The 20236-nt window shown below is 55.7% G+C and overlaps 3 protein-coding genes across 3 annotated transcripts; 1 reads left to right on the forward strand and 2 right to left on the reverse strand.

The window, feature by feature from the left end:
* Positions 1–525: 525 nt before the first annotated feature.
* On the forward strand, positions 526–5106 carry ATG4D (autophagy related 4D, cysteine peptidase). The gene is made up of 9 exons (XM_006898771.1): positions 526–619; positions 702–875; positions 1139–1415; positions 1494–1558; positions 3018–3148; positions 3979–4057; positions 4126–4202; positions 4284–4403; positions 4933–5106. Exons 2-9 carry the CDS (start codon positions 815–817, stop codon positions 5104–5106), a joined length of 984 nt encoding a protein of 327 aa, XP_006898833.1. The 5' UTR covers positions 526–619; positions 702–814.
* Positions 5107–5620: 514 nt separating this feature from the next.
* On the reverse strand, positions 5621–14465 carry KRI1 (KRI1 homolog (S. cerevisiae)). Its single transcript, XM_006898843.1, has 19 exons — positions 14360–14465; positions 14187–14260; positions 13415–13520; positions 13001–13106; positions 12764–12818; positions 12637–12686; positions 12275–12371; positions 12123–12200; positions 11658–11794; positions 10415–10541; positions 10230–10325; positions 9960–10130; positions 8386–8461; positions 8210–8298; positions 7976–8108; positions 7760–7890; positions 6639–6703; positions 6451–6549; positions 5621–5960 (listed from the first exon to the last, which is right to left on the reverse strand). Exons 1-19 carry the CDS (start codon positions 14451–14453, stop codon positions 5621–5623), a joined length of 2124 nt encoding a protein of 707 aa, XP_006898905.1. The 5' UTR covers positions 14454–14465.
* Positions 14466–15449: 984 nt separating this feature from the next.
* CDKN2D (cyclin-dependent kinase inhibitor 2D (p19, inhibits CDK4)) lies at positions 15450–16874 on the reverse strand. Its single transcript, XM_006898844.1, has 2 exons — positions 16734–16874; positions 15450–15809 (listed from the first exon to the last, which is right to left on the reverse strand). The coding sequence occupies exons 1-2, from the start codon at positions 16872–16874 to the stop codon at positions 15450–15452; spliced, it is 501 nt and encodes a 166-aa protein (XP_006898906.1).
* Between the last annotated feature and the right edge of the window lie 3362 nt (positions 16875–20236).

Consider the following 20236-nt stretch of genomic DNA (forward strand, 5'->3'; position numbering starts at 1 on the left):
GCTCCCGGGGAGCCGGACGAGGTGGACAAGTTCAAGGCGAAGTTCCTGACGGCCTGGAACAACGTCAAGTACGGTGAGAAGGGGTCAGGGGCGGCCCGAGGGGGGGCTTCCAGGTGGGCGGGGATCGGGGAGCCCGTTGTTTTAACACCGTGTTTTCTCCCGTGACTCACCTGTGGGTTCCCGCCCTGCCCAGCCCAAGGGCGGACCTGCGTGAGTCGGACAGGAATGTATTCACCTCTGATGACCTTGGTCAAAGTGCCTTTGTTTCTTTGCGCCTCTATTTCCCCTTCTGTGAAATGGGTGCGTTAAAAGGAACAGCCTTGCTTAATTCAGGCTTCATAACAGACACATGTGTAATTGCCTCCATGGGGCTGGGCATTCTTGTTCCTCTTTTACCCGTCCCCCCCCACCCCCACCACCGTGAGTTAGGAACTGGGATCGACCTCCCATACCCCAGATTGGGAATGGCATCGTGTTTTGTGTCTGTCTAGCGAGTGTGTCGCCTTACTGGGTGCTGCCCCCCACATCTCCCCAGGTTGGGCTGTCAAAAGCCGGACCAGCTTCAGCAAGATCTCCAGTGTCTACCTCTGTGGCCGTCGCTACCGCTTCGAGGGCGAGGGTGAGCTGGTGGCTGGGATCAGAATTGAGGAGACCTCGCAGGGGTGTCTCTCAGTCTGCAGCTCACAGGCTGGCTCTCCTAGGTGACATCCAGCGTTTCCAGCGTGACTTTGCTTCCCGCCTATGGCTGACCTACCGCCGGGACTTTCCTCCGCTCTCGGGGGGCTTTCTGACTTCGGACTGCGGCTGGGGGTGCATGTTACGCAGCGGACAGATGATGCTGGCCCAGGGCCTGCTGCTGCACCTTCTGCCCCGAGGTGAGCCGTGCCAGCAGGGAGGGGACACCAGCCACACCTGTCGTGAGTGTTAGTGCTGGGAATAGATGCCAAGTTTGCAGATACATTAGAATGTGTGCAGACTGAAATCTGGAGGCAATGAGGGTTGGTTATAGTTTCAGAGAGCAGAATTATAGCTCAAATGGGGTTCTAGAAACATTAGAATTATGTGTAAATGAGGAGTAAATGGAACCATGTCCCCCCACACCCCCCCTAACATTTGACTGTGTCCCCACTCCTACCAGACTGGACGTGGGCTGAGGGCCCAAGCCTGGGGCCCCCTGAGCTGTCAAGGTCAACCTCCCCCAGCCGGTACCATGGCCCTGCCCACCGGATGCCCCCACACCGGGCCCAGGGCAGCCTGGCCCTGGAGCAGGAGCACCAGCACCGGCAGATCGTGTCCTGGTTTGCAGACCACCCCCAGGCCCCCTTTGGGCTGCACAGGCTGGTGGAGCTCGGGCAGAGCTCAGACAAGAAGGCGGGTGACTGGTATGGGCCATCGGTGGTGGCACACATCCTCAGGTGAGGACAAGAGCCGCTGGAGGGAACAGGGGAGCCAGTGGGTGTCCCAGGAACTCAGGCCTCCCCTCGCACCCCCAGGAAAGCTGTGGAGAGCTGCTCAGAGGTCTCCCGCCTGGTGGTGTACGTTTCTCAGGACTGCACAGGTAAGGCTGACGCCTGGGAGTCTGCGCCTGTCACTGCCCCCAAGGCTGGGCCAGGGGACACTAAGAAAGGATTCAAGCTTAAGGAATCTCTTCTGACATGACAGTGAATAGAGAACAAGAGGCCTTATTCTCCCAGGTCCCACTCACTCTTCTGGCAGCAGTTTTTGTTTTGATTTTCTTGTGTACCATCAAATCGGATCTGACCAGCACACAGGAGATTGCCCCTCCTCTTCCAGCGGAGCATCTGGTGGATTCAAACCACTCTCCTTTGAGATTGCAACGCTGCTTCTTGCCACTAGGCCACCAGAGCTCCCTCTGGCAGCAGTTTTAAAGTGTACGCACTTCCTCTACTTGTCCTTAGAAGTAAATGTAAAACTCCTACAGTGAGGCCTTCTCGACAGATCAGCTGTGGATCTGCTAGTCCCTGCTATCCACCAGCTGCTCCACATGAGAGAGAAAGGCGTTCTCCTCCGTGCGGTTCACTGCACCTGAAAGCCCGCCGGAGGACCAGCTGAATTGGTTCTGACTCGATGGTGCTTAATGACAACTTGGGAGTTGTCCTGCTAAAGCCAAAGGTGTCGTCTCCCTGGCGGTTCAGACCCACCAGTGGTTCCTTGGGGAGTAGACGGGCAATATCCACCCTCGTGATTTACGGCCTCAGAAAACCCACTGGAGGATCAGCTATGAGTCGGTTGCAAGTCATCGTTTGAGTTTGAGACCCTACCTTAAAGCTTTGCTGGCTTATTGTTACGCGTTATGCTGTTAACCAAAAGGCCAGTGGTTCAAATCCTTGGGAGAAAAAGGTAGCCTTTCACCTGCCATATTTACAGCTTCAGGAAACCTGATGATGGGTCACGACGAGTCATAATTAACTTGATGGCTAAAAGATTTGGCTTTCGGTTCACCTTATCCTAGGTGAACCTTGGGGACAGTGTGGTAAAGCCGTTGGCTGCAGACCAATAGGTAGGCGTTTTGAAGCCCCAGCCATCTGCTTCTGTAAAGATTGCCATCTTGGCAACCCCGCGGGTGTGCTCTGTCATATAATGTCTCTAGGAGTACGAACTGATTCTGCGATGGCGGCATGTAGCGTCCAAGGAGGGAGAAGGCTGGAGACCTGAGGAGGAGGGACCCACGCAGGGTGATCGTTTGGGAGCACGTGGCTTGGGGCTTGCATTTGCTTATTGGCAGACCGAGATGCTGAGTCACTAGAAGCCAGGTCTGTCATTCTGCAGAAAGGGTTCTGCATCTCGGCTTTATGCTCTTCACCATGATTTCAGGCCCTCAGCTGCCATGTCTGTGAAATGGCATGTCCGCAGCTCCTTGGAATTACCGGATTGTCCAGAGAATTTAGAGGCACCCAGAAGCAGCTCTTTTATGTTGACAGCTGCTGGGCTCCTGAGCTCAGGGGGCACCACTGTGGGGCTTGACGCTGGGTGATAATGTTCCTCTGTCCCTTCAGTGTACAAAGCGGACGTAGCACGCCTGCTGGCCAGGCCAGACCCCACTGCCGAATGGAAGTCTGTGGTCATCCTGGTGCCTGTGCGGCTGGGCGGCGAGACTCTCAACCCCGTGTACGTGCCCTGTGTGAAGGTGGGTACAGTCAGGGCCGTGTGTACATCCTTCAGCCTCTCATCTGTTAGTAGCTGTGGGACACTTCCTATGCCACGCACTGTCCTGGGCATGAGGCAGACACAACGCACTGAAATCCCAGCCCGTAGGTGCGGACATCATAATGACAAGTGGTGAAATCACTGGGCACCTGTAGCACCATAGCTGGGACTCTGAAGGGAGCTAGCTAACAGTGACAGGCTGATGGGTGGGGGGTGGGGGTGTCTTTTGCTCCTTTGAGAGGGAACCACAAGGGTCAAGGACGACCCTGGAATGTTTGCTTTCAGACCTAAGCCAGCATCCTTCCTAGGCTCAAAAGTCCCTGCACCATTTGCCTCTATCCCCTCCTTGACTTAATGTGTCCCCCTAGCCCCCCCAGTTCCTCCTGCTTTGGCCACATTGGTCCCCTCACTCTTCAGAACACACCTACCTCAGGGCCTTTGCACTGCTGTTTAGAGCCCTCTCCCCCACCCATGGGATTCCATCCTACCTCCTTCAGGTCTTTGCTCAAGCCTTACCTTCTCAGGCCTTCCTTCCCCAAGCCCCTAATTTAAAGTCTCCATTTGGAAACACTGCCCCCTCATTCCCTGGTGTCAACTGCTTCTGGTAACAGTTACCTCCCTCCCTTATCTTGTTCCTGTTCATGCTGGAATGTCAGCTCCAGAGGGGAGGGGCTCTGTTCATCTCAGAGCTGTTGTCTCCTAACCCAGGGCGTGCCTGGTGCGTGTAGACGCTCACCCCATGTTTGCTGAGTGACTGCTTGACAGCATCTCCCCGGAGCCCTCAGTCTCTGCCCACTCTCCTCCCTGTAGGAGCTCCTGCGTTCCGAGCTGTGCCTGGGCATCATGGGTGGCAAGCCACGGCACTCCCTGTACTTCATCGGCTACCAGGGTAGGTCCTGCCCTACACCCCACACCTTCCCCCTCCCCGCCCCCACTCATGCCTCCCCTCCCCAGCAGATGACTTCCTCCTCTACCTGGACCCACACTACTGCCAGCCCAGCGTGGATGTCACCCAGGCTGATTTTCCCCTGGAGGTGAGCTGGGACCCCAGGGTGGGCTCAGGGACACAGGGGTAGCTGCAGCACCCTGAGCCTCCCTTTTCTGTCTGCCCCCAGTCCTTCCATTGCACCTCACCCCGCAAGATGGCCTTCGCCAAGATGGACCCAAGCTGTACAGTGGGGTTTTACGCTGGAGACAAGAAGGAATTTGAGAGGCTCTGCTCAGAGCTGACCAGGGTGAGCGAGAAGGAAGGAAGGTGGAACTCGGGGGAAGACAGCAGAAGCCTGGGGGGACCCTGGTGCCTATTCTGGAAGTGATCTAACAGCCCTCTTGAAACCCAGGGGGTGGCCATGGTGGGGTACTCCGTCAGGGCCTGTTTGCAAGTTAAAATTCCAGCTCTGATAAGAGCAAAATGGGAGACGTGTACACGCCAAGTGTGCCTCGGGTACAGCTGTGTCCAGGGCCTCAGGTTCTGGGACCCCGGTCTCTTGGCTCTACTGTCTTGTCCAGACTTCAGACAGCTGCCAACCACCTTTCCAGTTTAGTGGGCAGGGAGGCCTCTGCCCAGTAAAAGGGGAAAAAAAATCAGTCCCAGGGCTGTCATTCATTGGCTGGCCTGAGCCAACCATTGTAGTCCAACCAGTGAGCAAACCATTGTAGTCAGAGGATGGAAGGTGTTCACTGGCTTCCCCTGGTTCCCTGATTGCAAGGAAAGTTTGTGTGCTTCAGACAGAGGCTGAATCACCACACCCTCCTTCCCACCAGGTTCTCAGCTCCTCCTCAGCCACAGAGAGGTACCCCATGTTCACCCTGGCTGAGGGCCACGCTCAGGACCAGAACCTGGATGACCCCTGCTCCCAGCAGATGCTGAGGCTCCCTCGCTCAGGGCGGCTCCTCAAGGCCAAACGGCCGAGCTCTGAGGACTTCGTGTTTTTATGAGGGGAGGGAAGGGGGAGAAGACGCGATACTTTATTTTTTTATTTATGTCACACTAGGTGTGGGAGCTTGAACTCTGGTGGTGATGGTCCATCCATCCCCCTTCACCCCCTTGACAAGCTGACACCAGTCCAGGAAATGGCCAGACTGGGGCTGTTCAGCCAGGGGGCAGAAAGCATAGGCCACATCCCAGCCACCCACTCAGGGCCTGATTCAAGTACTGTAGTTTGCACTGGACCTTTGCACCCAGCAGTCTGCAGCCCCCACCCTGACAAGAGTAGGGGATAAGGAGGACTGTGGGGCTAATAAAGCTATCTGATGTGAACACAGTGGGCTGTACCCAGGCTGAGTGTTGAAGGATGGGGCCCAGAGTGTGTCAGAATCAAGACACCTGCTAATTCAGCCTCGGTTTCTACATCTGTAAGATGGGGAGACTCCCTCACCCAGGAACAGCGGTAAGGTTCCACAGAGCAGACTCCCAGGAGCTTGATGTAGGGGAAGCCCCCACTAGCCGGGCTCAGGGGGTGCCCTTGGCCTTTCGCTGCTTCTTCCGCTGCCGGCCCAGCTGACGGAAGTGCAGCCTCTTAGGGTTGAGGCCAAAGGCTTGCAGTCTCTGGTGGCTGAACTCCTGGCCTCCAAGTGTCACCGTGGGGCCCAGCAGACGTGCCTTCTTGACCCGCCTCCGCCTCTGGGAGGCTGGCTTCTCAGGGGCTGACGTGGAGGCCCCCTCTTCCTGTGCTGGGGGGCTCTCGGGTTGGGGTTGTTTCCCACGGGCCTCATCAGGCACTGGCAGCTGCCCCTGCGGGCTGGCTTTGTTGCTCTGTGGCTTTCCTGTGGCTTCCGAGGGCACTTCCATCCTGGAAGAGAGAAGCTGGTTAATATGGGCCTGTTCCCAAGGACATAAACCCACTGTACAGGTGAGGAAAAGTGAGGTCCAAAAAGGTCACAGTGATGGAGGTGGCAGCCTGCGATCCAGGCTGATAACTGGTATGTGTGCCTGGGCATCACTAAGCTATCTGCAGAAATGAACACATTTTTACTTGACATTGACCTAAAACAGGAACGAATTAGCAATAACTAGCACCTATGGTACATTTGCTGGGTTTAATTTGTGTAACTTAGGGGGGGAACCATTCTTATCCCTAACACACAGATGAGAATCTAAAGTATAGAGCAAGAAAGTGAGTTGCCCAAGATCACAGAGCTTTGACCCTGCCAAGACCCGAACCCCGATGGCAGGGGCATGAGGCCAGGACCCGAACCCCGATGGCAGGGGCATGGAGACGGGAGCCTCATTTCCAGCCCTGGAGGTTCCCACGTTCACCTCCCCCTCCTCATGGCACTCACTCCTCTGAGCAGAGCGACTTGAAGATCTGCTGCTTCTTCCACACGTTCTGGGCCTTCTGGCTGTACGCCCGCTTGTCCTGCAGCTCCTCCTGCTCAGACCTGAGGACAGCAGCAGGCACGTCTGGCTGGCTGCTCACTCTGGGAGGGCCCGCACCTGCCGGCCCTCCCGCTGGGCCCTCCCACATTACCTGTACATGCAGGTCTTCTTCAGGGAGCACCAGCGGTTCAGCTCCTTGTCGTCAGCTGTCAGGATCTGCAAGGGAAGGGAGGGTGGGGTTATCTGCTCGAATCTGGGGTCACCATTCAGCCTCAGGTGCTCAGGGACCAGGTGAGCATACCAGCTGGCAGGCCTCCATGGCAGGGAGAAGAGATTTCTGGGGAAGCTACTCCATTTTATGGGGACAGGGCATCAAATGGGGAAAATCCCAGATCACATGGCCAGGATGGGCCAATTTCCTATCCCAGTGCAGGGTCAGGGACCCCAGAGCCTTCACCACCATCCAAGCAGGGCCCAGGTGGGACCCAGGTTCTGTGCCCCAAAGGCTGCCACCGGTCCATAAGTAGGTAGCCTACAGCTAGCAGCTCTCTCCCCACAAGCCTCAACGTCCTCATTTATGGGATGAGCAGTCTCTTAGAACCTACTGGAAGGTCATCAGGACAATTACATGAGTGGGTGAAGGTGGTAAAAGCACAATGATTTCATTTTAGTAACCATTAACAGCTAAATGTCACAGCCACCATGACTAAGTGCAGAGGGTGCTCAGGCTGGCAGGCACCCTACAGGGCCACACCCCTGAGACAGGACTATTACCTGTGCCCGATTTACAGACAGGGAAACAGGTCACATGCCACAGCTGGGGAGCGGCGGGTACAGGATTTGAACTTGGACCATCTGGCTCTAGAGCTGAATCTGCACCACCACCCTGATGCTGATGTAAATAATACAACTGTGGTGGTGGTGTACTTTCAAGTTGGAACCGACCCACAGCTGACCCTGCAGTGGGTTTTCTGAGGAGACTGCCCATCCTCCTGTGGCAACAGCTGGTGGATTCAAACCACGTATCTTTAAGACTGAACTGCATTTTCTTGCCACTAGGGCCACCAGGGCTCCTGAATACAAGTAGGAGGACTATTTTTAGAGGGAAGGCACACTGTTTTAAAGTCTTTGCTGCCCTTCAAGACAAGCAATGCTGTAGTGTTACTTGCTCCGTCATGTCTAGGATGTGACAGCATCTCTTGGTAAAGAGGACACACTTCCTTTTGCACTCTGGGCACCTCTACTGTCCCCTCACCCGCCCAGAGCCCTGACCTCCTCCGTGCTGAGCCCAAAGTCGCAGGGCACCACGCTGCGGTACTTGAACCGACAGGGCAGGTCGTCAATGATGTCCTCGTAGTCCAGTCGGTAGTACTCATCAAGGTATTCTTCAAACGTTCTGTCCCCTGTGCAAAGAAACAGCCAGGCTACAGGGGTGTCCTCGGCCCCGAGGGGCCCCATCTTTCCACGGCCCACCCACTGGAGCCGCACCAGGGTCAAACACGGGCTTCTCCTGCCCCACAGCCGCGGCAAATGGGGACTTGGACTTGCGCTTCTTCTTGCTTGTCGAGGGGGCCTCTCGCTTCTTCTTCCGGGGCTGGCTGGGGTCATAGTCAGCGTCCATCTGTTGTGACACATGTCAGGTCAGGCCCCTGGGGCCCTTAGGGAACTAACTCCACCCCCCCCCCCCACCCCCGGCTCCCTTCCTGGTCCCTCAGCACCTACATTGAAATCAGGGTCCTCACAGTGTAGGTCCTGCTGGCCCCATGCCCCGTCCTGCTCCGGCCCAGCCCACGTGTCCCAGTTCCAGTCATCTGGTCCAGAGAAGGAAGGCAGGGTCAGGACAAGAACTCGGGCTGCAAACCCCGCACACCCACCGCCCAGAGCCCCACTGTCCTCACCTTCAAGCCCTTCCTCTTCCTCAAACTGCGGCTTCTCTTCCTCCATGGTGCCATAGTACTCCTCGCCAAAGCACTTCTACAAGGTTGGGGGACACGGGTCAGCAAGGCCCTGGCTCTGGCCTGCCCCCACACAGCTTTAGTCCTGCCCATTCTGTGGGTCCCCAGCATCTCCAGATTTCCCGCCTGACTGGGGGGAGCCCATGTGTCACCATCCTGTCTCAGGGTCATCTAACCCAGCCACCCCCGGCTCCCTCCTCCTGCTGTTCTGGTCACCATCTGGCTCCCAAACCACCCTCCCTGTGGGCTTTGCACACGCTTTATCCGCCGGAGGGACATGGCCCTGCTCTAACTGGCCGCTGCTCAGGCCACCACGCTTATCTTCACTGCCTGTCCCTTCCTCCCCTGAGGCCTAACCCCCTCGCCATCCCCACCGACAGTAGCCGGGTGACAGGACTCTTAAGATGTCACAACCCGAGGGAGCTCTGGTGGCCTAGTGGCAAGACGCTGCACTGCAATCCCAAAAGTACACGGTTCAATTCCACCAGATGCTCTGCTGGAGAGGGAGGGGGCAATCTCCTGTACCAGTCAGATCTGATTTGACGGTACACATAAAAATAATGCAATAAAAATTTAAAAAAAAAAAAAAGATGTCACAAACCCTGCACATCCCTCACCACACAAACATCTCTCATTATAAATGAACATCATGCCTGTCTCGGGGGTGCTCAGTGACTATTATATCAGCTTCTGCCACTTCTGAGACTGTGCACGGACCCCTGCTAGACCCCCAGCATCCAGCCAGCGGAGCCCAAGACAGGCATCTACCACAGTAAGACCCCAGCCTCGGAAACCCCAGGAAGCCGCCAGGAGTGGAGGTGACTCAGCGGCAGTGGGTGTGCGCAGAGCTGCAGACTCAGCTCCAACCTCCCAGAGAGGCCAGAACTATTGTTAAAGGGACTGAAACTCCACAAGGACCTGGACGGTGAAGGCTGAACCGCAAGTGCACAGCACTTGCCCATGTCAGTTCCCACTCTCCCGTCTACACATCCAACCCCTTCCCTCAGGTGTGGCTGCACCTCCTCTCTGGGCCTCCCACTATCTGCTCTGCTGCTCCGGCTCGGCTCACGGCCCTGCACTTACGGCCCGGTGATGGATCCTCCCAACTATCACGATGAACAGAAAATGCTCAAAACACGAGTTTAAGGGAGCTCTGGTGGCCTAGTGGCACGAAGCTGCACTGCAATCCCAGAGATGCGTGGTTCAAATCCACCAGATACTCTGCTGGAGGAGGGGCAATCTCCTCCTGTACCAGTCAGATCCGATTTGATGGTACACACACAAAATAATAAAATTTTTTTAAAAAACACAAACACACAGGTTTAAAGGAGACAGGCCAACCTGCCGTTCCTCAAACACTTCCCAGTTACCTCCGGTGTGTGCATCTCCATCTAAGCTTACATGACCCGACCCACTTCAGACAGGGAAACCGGCTCAGGGGCCGTCAGGGAACGACACTGGAATCCAGAACCCATCTGAGAACCTGCTGTGGAGCTGAGCCGGGGCTCAGGCCGCACCTGCATGAGCTGGTCGTGCCTGGCGGGGTCGAAGTCGTCCTCGAGGTCCCGCTCCTCCAAGCCCAGCGTCTCGTTGCCCGTGACCTGCCGCAGCTTTTCCAGCTTAGCCAGAATCTCCTTCCTCTTCAGGTTCTTGAGCTGTTTGAGCTCCTCCCGTTTCTTGGCTTTCTCCTGCAGGTGGCCGGCCGGCCAGGGACAGAGGCAGGGCCTGAGCTTTCCCAGCTGGCCACCACCCGCGGGCACCCCCTGGACGGGCGTCTCCACACTCACCCTCCTCTTCCGCTCCCGCTTCTCTTCCCGCTTCTCCTTCCTGCGCTCATCCTTCCGGCGCACAGAGGATGCGATGCTCCGCGGGTAGGTCTTGACCTAGGGGCAGCAGGATGGCCAAAGGGATGACCCCCAAGTCCTGAGGCCCGGGACTCACAAGCCAGGTCCTCCCTGCCCCAATCACGCACTGTGGCAGAGTCCGGCTCCTCAAAACGGAAGTTGTATTTGTGCTCAAAGTCCTCTTGCTTCTTCAGAAACAGCTCGCCCTCGTCTGAGGAGTCGTCCACAGCCAGCTGGACCGGGGGGCCAAGGGTCCTGAGGGAAGAGGTGAGGCAGGGCCGGAGGTCAGACGCTGCCACAAGGGGCCGCCCACTCATGCACCGTGTCCGAGAGCTACAGTGATTAACTCCTTTATCCCTACAAGTATGCTATGATCACACAGATGGGAGGGAAACTGAGGCATGGGGATCTAGCAGCAGAGGCACACTCTGAGCCCATGCCACCTGGCTTAAAGGACCACATGCCTCAGAGCGTTCGTCTGCCACCATCTGTGTGAAACAAAGAACTCGCTGCTCTTGCCTTCTGGCTTGTACTCGAGGGAACATCTCAGGGAGGGGACTAGTGATCTGAAACCCTGGGGAGGAGAAAGGGAGCTCTGGTGGCCTAGTGGCAAGAAACTGCGCTGCAATCCCAAAGGTATGTGGTTCAAATCCACCAAATGCTTTGCTGGAGATGGAGGGGCAATCTCCTCCTGTACCAGTCAGCTCCAATTTGATGGTACACACAAAAAATAATAAAGAAGAAACAAACCCAAAACCCTTGGGAAGGGCTGGGTCTGACTGGGAGCGAGATGGGGTGGCATCCGCCCTTCTGAATTTCCCCCCTCCTACCACACTCACTGGGGAAGCTCTGGTGGACCAGTGGTGAGGAGCTGCACTGTCAACCCAAAGGCATGTGTGTGGTTCAAATCCACCCACTGCTCCTTGGAAGAAAGATAAACAACTTCCTCTTGTGGGACTTAGAGCTTCTGAAAACCAGCTGGAGGGTCAGCTATCAGAGGGTCCCCATTCAATAGTACATGCCACCACAACAATGCTGAAAAAGTGAGCTCTGGAGAAGTAGCTGTGCTGCAATCCCAAAGGCGCGAGGTTCGAATCCACCAGATGCTCCACTAGAGAAGGAGGAGGCAATCTCCTGTGCCAGTCAGATCCAATTCGACGGGACACAAGAAAAATAAAAAGGGAGCTTCAAATCCACCAGCTGCTCTTTGAGAAATAGATAAGCAACTTTCTCCTGTGTGATTTATAGCCTCTGACAACCCCCTGGAGGGTCAGCTATGAGTAAGGTCCGACTCGACAGCCCAGAACCATGCTTCTGACTCACCTATTCAGGTGAGACTCTTTCAAACCCCAGGGAAACCTGAGGACTTACCCTTCCTCCTCCTCTTCCTCTTCTTCCTCTTCGTCTTCATCTCCTTCCTCTTCATACCCTTTGTTGAGAATATAATCCCTCAGGAACCGCTCCCCTTCGTCCAGCTCAGGGTTGTTCCAGTAGTCCTTGAGGTGGGTCTAGGGATGGATGAAGCAGGACCAAGGTGAGGGCGGAGGCCTATGTTATCTCGTCATCCCTGCCCCTGAGGGTGGGACAGAAGAGCCGGCATGACACCAGGAGGTAACCGAAACATCCCAGCCAGCCTATGAAGTGTGTGGGTGTACCTCCACTGGGCAGAAATTAAGCCTCAGAGATGGGTGCACCCACAGGAATTGTGCTGCCACAGTACAAGCTCTTGGCTACACAGGCAGTGGCTGGTTTCTAGAAAGCGGTTGGGAGCAGCTGGTGACAGAACAGAGGCGGCACAGGTTGCTGAGCCTGGCAGCGACGGGTGTGAGAACTCACCAGTTCTTTCAGGGTCTCTGGGTTCTCAATCTCCTTCTGCCCCTTCAGCCACTCGACATAGTCGGCCTCCTCCTGGACCTGGAAAAAGGCCGGTGCTCAGAGCCTGACTGGCCTGACCCTCACCCAGCCCCCCATCCATTCCCAGCACCCACCTTTTCCTCCCTGGTTTTGGCACGTTTCTGCAACAACCCTGAGCTGCCTTCCTCAGCACTGTTCTCATCCTCGCTGTCCTCCACAAACGTCCGGAAGCTGTCCACAGGAGACAAGGAGGCTCAGGACAGGCAGGCTGGCTGCACACACTGTCCTGGGTTTCCCCTGTTTATCAAGCCCTGAGCTAGCTTCCTGGAAGGGTTCATAGGGATTTGCGACACAGAGGGTACTAGTGACCCTATTCCACAAAGAAGGAATCGGAGGCACAGAATAAGGTCACACACACCGATACTAAATGTCAGAGTGGGATATGAACCCGGATCCATCCCAGAGCATCAGCTCTTACCCACAGGTCCAGGCTCACCTCTCCTTGAGCTGTCTCTGTTCCTCGGCGTAACTCGGGGAGAAAGTATGCTGCGGAGAAAGGGAATGTGAGCTCCAGGCTCAGCCCTGTGCTCGCAGCCCCTGCCCAGTCTCCACACTCCACCTACCTGACGTCTCTGATCAGAAGCCTCCCCGTCCGAGTTATCCTCATCGACATACTTGCTGTGAAGAGAAAGGTAAGGGGCTTCAGAATATTCCTCCCAGGGCCCATCTGTCTCCGAGCGAGTGCAGCTGTTACAGGCAGCTGGAGGGCCACCGAGGGTGTGACCACCTAGGCTCTTGTTCTGAAGGGCTCTCTAACTCTGGGATAGGGGTACCCCTAAGACCTCAGTGTGTCCACGCACCCTTCTTTCTCCAAGATGACCTTCCTCTCATAGTCCTTCAGGTACATGGGCTGCGGCTTCGGCTTCTTTGCAGCCTCCGACTCCTCCTCACTCTCCGAAGATGAAGCTGTAGGCACCCCAAAATTCCAGTCATTACCCACAGCCCCCTTGCTTTCCTGGGAGAGGATCCTACAGGGTAGGGCCAAGGTCAATCAAATCCAGAAACTCCCAGGTGGAAAACAGGCACCATTAACTGCTCTACGCTGTGGAGCTGTGATCACTCATGCAGTAATTTACACTCTGAACGGCACCTCACACTTAGGGAGAGCTGAAAAACACACCGCTAACAACAGCTAACAGTTTAAGACACTGGCTAAGTGCTTTGAACTTGAAAAGATTCTCATTCGTCAAGGCCAACTATAGGGTGCTGAGAACCTGTTTTCTGGTAGAAGGTCGCATCTTTCTGATAAATGCGAGGGTCCTTCTTCTTCAACAAGGACAGAGTTCTGTAAAAGTCCCGTTCCTCTTGTGGGTCAAATTCCTAGGGCAAGATAATGGGTGGTGGGCATCATGGGAGAGCCAGAGCTGGAGGAGAGGGGACAGTAATAGCGGAAGGGCAGAGAGGCTGTGGGGACCAGGGTGAAGGAAGGAGATGTTCATGAGAATGAAGGAAAGGGGGTAAGTGAGTCAGTCTGGGGAGTGGGATTCCTCCGGGGACTAGATCTGAAAATGAGTCTAAGTTGGAGAGGTCAGACCACCAGAGGGAGGTCCAAGCAATGTGGACAGGAAATGGGACGGAGGATGAGGAGACAACTGAGAATGACAACCGATGGGGAGAAAAGAGGAGAGGCTTTCCGAGGGGCAGGTGGTGGGAGACGGGGCGTGGGGTGTCTGCTCAGGGACATCGAGGGGATCCGGCTTGACAAGAGGAGAAGCTGGGTGACACACGTGGCAGAGGTGCCTCGCTTCTGTCGCAGAGAGGCGCTGCCAAATTCTTAGTGGGTGAGAATCACATGGAAGCTCTGGAGACAGGAGACTGGCACCCCTGCTCCTTCCAGGTGGGCAGGTGCAAAGAAAGAAGAAGGTATCTGGGCACGCCAAATGAGGGGGCGCGGCCGGCCCCGCATGGAATTGGAATTGGGGGGGTGGACTCAGATCAGGGTGCGGACGGAGCTAGATGCCTCCTGCATCCCTAAGGGAGGCTCACCACGTGCTCATCGCTGGAGTCGGACTCGGAGCTCGAGTCGCTGCCGCCATCCCGGTTCCCGTAGCGATCCTTGACTGCGGCAGAGCCCAGATCCCGCAGGTCAGTCTCGGTGGACTCAACAACCCCCCAATACACACACATACACACAACCCTGCCCGGCAGTCTGCACTCACGGCGCTGCAGCTCCTCGCGCTCCCGGTAGCGGCCGTACCGCGCGGCGAACGCCGCATTCACGCGCAGAGGCGAAGGCCTACGAGGCTCCGGCATGGCGTCTCTGCGGCCCACTGCGCACGCGCGCGGCTCTCCTGGGGGCGAGGCCGCGCCCACCACCCGGGTTTAAAGGGGCCGTGCCCGCCCCGCCCCTTCCGGGATCCCGTCCGTTCCGTGTAGAAGACTCCGCCCACGGGCCACACCCCTGCGGGGAAGGCCGCGGCCACCGCCCATTCCTGTACCCTTGGGGCTCCAGGCACCCAGCTGACATCTGGGGGCCCTTTTCTCCACTCGCGGTTTCCTGCCTCCCTTCCGTTCCGACAACGCAAACCGCGGCCCCACCCAGCACCCCAGCTCTGCCGCCCTGGGAATTACTGCTCCCCTCCCCCCTGCTGCGCCCGAACACCCCACTCCCACCTCACAAACACCCCCGTCGCCGACTCAGAAATCGGAAGCCCCTGCGCCGCAGTCATGTTCAAATCTTAATTTAATGGGTAAAAACATTAAATTATCACACGCAACGATTTTTTTTTTTCCATAAAGCGTAATAAATAGAATCTGGGTTGGGTTGGGTTGGGTTTTTTTTGTTTTTTTTTTTCTCAACACTGTACAAGAGGCTGGAAAATAGGCTTTCAACAAAACAGAAAGAAGCCATGCCACCCGTTGTTTTTTGGAACTCGGCCCCGCCCCATGCCCAAGCAATGCACCCCGTTCGGGTGGCGGGGCGCAGCGGGCAGACATCGCAGGTGCCAGGAGCCCGGGGATGGATGACCTCACTGCGGGGCAGGGACTTAAACCTAGGACCCGGGCGGCCCCGCATCTCCAGCGGCCTGGGAGTCGAGGAAACTGAACCGTTTAGGCGCCCATTGCATGCAGGAGCCTCTCTCTGTCCAACACACCAAAAGGAGTGAGAAAAACAAACGTGAAATGTTCCCCAAACACACACACACCCCAGAAATCAACACCAACAAGCCACAAGCTGCCGCCTTTGCCCCTGAGCACCGGGGGGCGTGGGCGTCGGCGCGAGGGGAGAAAGTGCGTCTGCCCTCGTCTTCACCGATGCGCCCCCGCGCGCCCCTGCAGGATGTCCACCAGCTCCTGGGCTCCTCTCTGCCGCGCCAGCTCCAGGGGCGTGAGGCCCCGCGCGTCGCGGTGCTGCAGGTCGGACTCGGCGGCCAGGAAGCTGACCACCGCGGCGTGGCCCTCTCGCACGGCCAGGTGGATAGGGAGCGCTCCCGTGCCGTCGGGCGCGTTCACGTCGGCGCCGTGCTCCACCAGGACCCTCAGCGTGTCCAGGAACCCTGTGCGAGCAGCGTCGTGAGCCGGCGAGATGCCCGATGCGTCCTGGACGTTGGGGCTGGCGCCTTGCTTCAGTAGCTCCAGGGCGATGGAGGGGCTGCCGAACATCATGACCTGGGGGGGGAGGGGTAAGGGGGCGGGCAGAGAATGAAGGACTCCCCAAGGAAGGGGACCAGAAAAGGGGCCCCAGGGGAGTGAAGGGTCTTCCAGGAACAGGAAGGGACCCTCTAGGGAAAAGGGAAACAGCTCCTAGGGAGCAATTTGAGACCCTTACCCCCCAAGACTAAGTCTACTGGGAACAAGAACCCCAACATCTCAACACTAGAGAGCCTTCCAGGGACTTGGGCCACTTTCAAGGAAACGACCCAGCTCCCAAGAGAAACCAGAGACCTCCCCCATCATCACCTCGCCCCCCCAACCCCCGAGTTCCAGGAACTATATCCCTCTTCCCAAAAAAGTAAAAAAAAATTAAAAAAAATTGACAGCCCCCTTAAGTGAAAGGGCATGTCCAGGTAATGTGAAACCCTCCCTCCAGTGAATATTTAGCACCGCCACCCCCCCCGCAACGTAATGGGGGATGCTCGCTAGACAACGCCAAGAAACGCCCCCCAGATACTATGGGCACAGGTTGAAACCATTACTACGTAGACAGGATGGATCTGCTTCCCCAAGTGATTGGATAAGAACCCCTAAAAATGGGGCTACCATGGAAACATGAAACCCCCTTTTAGGGGTCGCCTCCCCCCATAAATTAGGGAGCCCCAAGAAAGTGAAGTTATCTCCACGAAACCCTAACTTGAAGATGAACCCCAAGTGAGGGATTAAGGACCTCCTCTGAGACAGCGAACGCCCTCAATCCAGGGAACCAGGAATCCTCGAGAAGATGGGGAGCCCTCCCCCTCCCCCCCGACCCTACCCACCCACGAAAGGGGAACTCGGGGAGCGGCGGCAGTGCATTGGAGGGCAAGACCCCCAAAGTCCCCTCGAGAGCCAGGGGGCTGGGGTCCGCAGCCCCGCCCCGGGCCCGTTCGGCCTCACCTGCAGCGCCGTCTTGCCGAAGCGGTTCAGGGCGTCCGGGTGCAGCAGCTCGCGGTGCAGAAGACGGCGCACCTCCTGTACGTCGCCCCGGGCCGCGGCCCCGCTCAGCCGGTCACCGGCACGGACCTCCTCCAGCAGCATGTCCACACCAGCGGCCTGCGAAGCCCCCCGCCGCACAGCCGGTCAGTGCCGGGAGGTCGATAGCACCCCGGCCGAGCAACACTCCCGGGGCCTGGACACAGCACGCTCGGCCTGCAAGGGAGGCTCCGGGCCCGGCTCCCGTCTCGAGCTGCAGCGGCGCGACCCCCGCACGACTCCTCCCCCTGTCAGCCAGCGGCCACCGAGGGGCTAGGAACCCGTCCCAACCCCGGCGACAGATAGGGCCGGCCCGCTCCCGCCCCTTGGGGGCCGGGTCTTCCCCCCCAACTCACCCTCCCTCCTCCTCGACGGGCGGGGTCTGTTCTGAGCCGGCGCCGCCGGCGCCGCCGAGCCAGCCCCTCGGGGGCGGAGCCAACGCTGGCGCGGCCCCGCCCCCGAACCACACCGTCTCCTTGTTTTCTTACGAACTAGTTACAGTGTAGCTGGGAGGCGCTGCCCGGAGCGCGACCTCGCTGCGCTCCACCCACGAGTCCGACGCAGCCAATGGCCTTGCGTTACCAAGGAGGTTTCGAGAGCCGTCGTGGGCGGTACCGCTTCTGATTGGCCCGGGTGCTGCAACTGGCAATGGCGGGGTTTTTGGTTTTTCAAACTACTCGGGCGGGCGGGAAAGACAGCCGGTTTAACTGACCGAGGGGAGTAAGGTCAGGGGCAGGGTGTCGCGTGTTGGTCCGGCACCTGAGCACCTGGCGGAGGAGGCAACGCTGAGGCTGCCTGTTTCAGGGTTCCACCTTTCGGTCTCACGAGAAGCATTTATTAACCCTTTCTTGTTCTGAGTGGTATTGCTAATAGTGAGTTAAAGAAAGATCAGCAGTTTGATCCCCTAAGGGGGAACAATGAGACAGTGTGCTCCCGTTAGGATTTACAGCCTTAGAAATCAGCTAGGGTGTTGCCATGTGTTGGAACAGGCAGGATGGCACTGGGGCCGGGCCCGGTTTGGTTTTCTATGAACAAAGCTATTTCATTCCTTCCCCGCGGGGTGCTGGGGAGTGCATGTAATGAAATTCAGTGATTTTAGGTAGCACGGAGCATCGTAATGACAAGCAACAGGGTGAGGGGAAGAAATCACTTTCTAGGTTTGGGAGCCCGCCCGCCCGCCAAACCAGAAGGTCTGCGCCAAAGGCCGCTAGAGGTCTCCGTTTAAAAATTTACAGAACAACTACCGTAACGGACCATTCGGGAGGCTGGGCTCTATGAGGAGTGTGGCACCATGATTGGAGGAAGACTCATCAACAACCTACATTATGCAGATGACACAATCCTGCTTGAAGAAACTGAGGAAGACCTGAAGCACTTGCTGCAGAGGGTCAAGGACTCTAGTCTTCAAAATGGATTGAAGCTCAACATCAAGAAAACAAAGATTCTCACCACTGGGCCAGTTGGCAGTATCATGATAGATGGAGAAGAGATTGAGGTTGTTAACAATTACAACTTTCTCAGTTCCACAACGAACACTTTTGGCACCAGCAGTCAGGAACCAAAAAAATAAATTGCACTGGGAAAATCTATCAGGGACCTCTCCAGAGTACTAAGAAGCAACGGTGTCAGTCTAGAGACTAAGGTGCACCTGATCCAGGCAATGATCTTTGCAATTACTTGCTGTGCATCCGAGAGCTGGATAATGTCTAAGGATGACAGAAGAACTGATGCCTTTGAGTTGTGCTGGAGAAGAGTCTTAACATATTATAGACCACCAAGAAAACAAATATGTCTGGAAAGGGTGAAACCAAGTTTCTCCTTGGAGACAAGGATTTTGAAGCTCTGTTTCACGTACTTTGGGCATGTGGCCAAGAGGAACCAGTCCTCAGAGGAGGACATCATGATTGGAAGGGTGAAGGGACAGCACAGGAGAGGAAGACCCTGGATGAGATGACTTGATAAAGTAACTAGGGCAATGGGGGTAGATGTGTCAGAGTCAGTGATGCTGGTTCAGGAAGGGCAGGGTTCAGAGCTGTTATACATAGGGTTGCTATGAGTAGCAGAAAACTCAAAGGCACATAACAACAACCACGAACTGAAGGGGGCTCTAGTTGCATGGTCTGTTAACCCAAAGGCTTCACAATTCTGCAGGTTCAAATCTAGCATATGAGATAAAGCTTTGGCATCCTTTCCTCCAGAGAGTACCTTTGGCTGCATTTTCTCCTAGACATATTTGTTTGTTCTCTTGGCAGACCACAGTCTGTTTAGGACTCTTCTCCAACACCACAACTCAAAGACATCTAGTGTCTTTTTTAAAAAAAAATTCCCCCTTTTCTGTCATTCTTAATTGTCCAGCTTTCAGATGCATAACAATTGAAGAGGACAAAGTGTCAATCACATGCAATTAGTCTTTAAACTGACATCATTACTCCTTCACAACTCAGAGAGGTCCTTGGCAGAAAATTTTCCCAATGCAACTTGTCTTTTGATTTCTTGACTGCTGGTCCCAATGGTGTTGATTAAAGGCACAGAGTTTGAATCCACCAGCTGCTCCAAGGGACAAAGATGGGCAGTCTCCCGTGGGATTTATTGCCTCTAAAAACCCACAGGAGGGTCAGTTCCAATTCAGCAGTACACACTAACAACAATGATAGAAAAAAAAAAAACAACACTCCCTGCACTGCAATCCCAGAGGTGAGCGGTTCAAATCCACCAGATGTTCTACTGGAGAAGGAGAGGCCATCTCCTGTACCAGTCAGATCCGATTTGACGGTACACACACACACACACAAATTAAATTTAAAAATTTTTTTCTAAAAACCCCACAACTCTCCACGGTTCAAATCCAACAGCTGCTCTGCTGGAGAAGGAGGAACACTCTCCTCCTGTACCAGTCAGATCGGATTTGACGGTTGTTGTTAGTAGAGTCAAGTCGTAGACAACTCATAGCAACCCTATGAACAAAAGGCCTGAGCACTATTCATAGAGTTTCCGGAGGCAAGCCATTTCAGAAGTGGATGCCACTCCTGCTTTCAAGCTTGTTTTAATTGGGAAGCTCCACCACACACTGTCCACCATGGGTAATCATGACCATTTTTGGTAGCTGTGATCTCCATGTTTAGCTTGAGTGAAGGGACCATTTAACTTAATTATTGCTAGTTCTGAAATGTCTTTAGAGGAGTAGGGTGGGATGGAACAGATGCCAACAATATGGAAGGCTAGGCGATGGGGTGATGCCTGTGTTCCTATGGAAACTATTTGGATATTTGTTTTATTTCCATTTTTATTCACTTTTCACACCTGCTCCTAAAGAATGCACCCGGCTGCTAAACAAGCATTTGTAGCTTTGTCCAGGGGCAGAATGGGCCAAAGGTTTAATGTTGTGACCATTTCCTTGCTCCACACACAAAAAAATAGTAAAATTTAAA

This window comes from Elephantulus edwardii, unplaced genomic scaffold (genome assembly GCF_000299155.1).
Source record: "Elephantulus edwardii isolate Elephantulus edwardi_28Jun2011 unplaced genomic scaffold, EleEdw1.0 scaffold00237, whole genome shotgun sequence".
Taxonomy (NCBI): domain Eukaryota; kingdom Metazoa; phylum Chordata; class Mammalia; order Macroscelidea; family Macroscelididae; genus Elephantulus; species Elephantulus edwardii.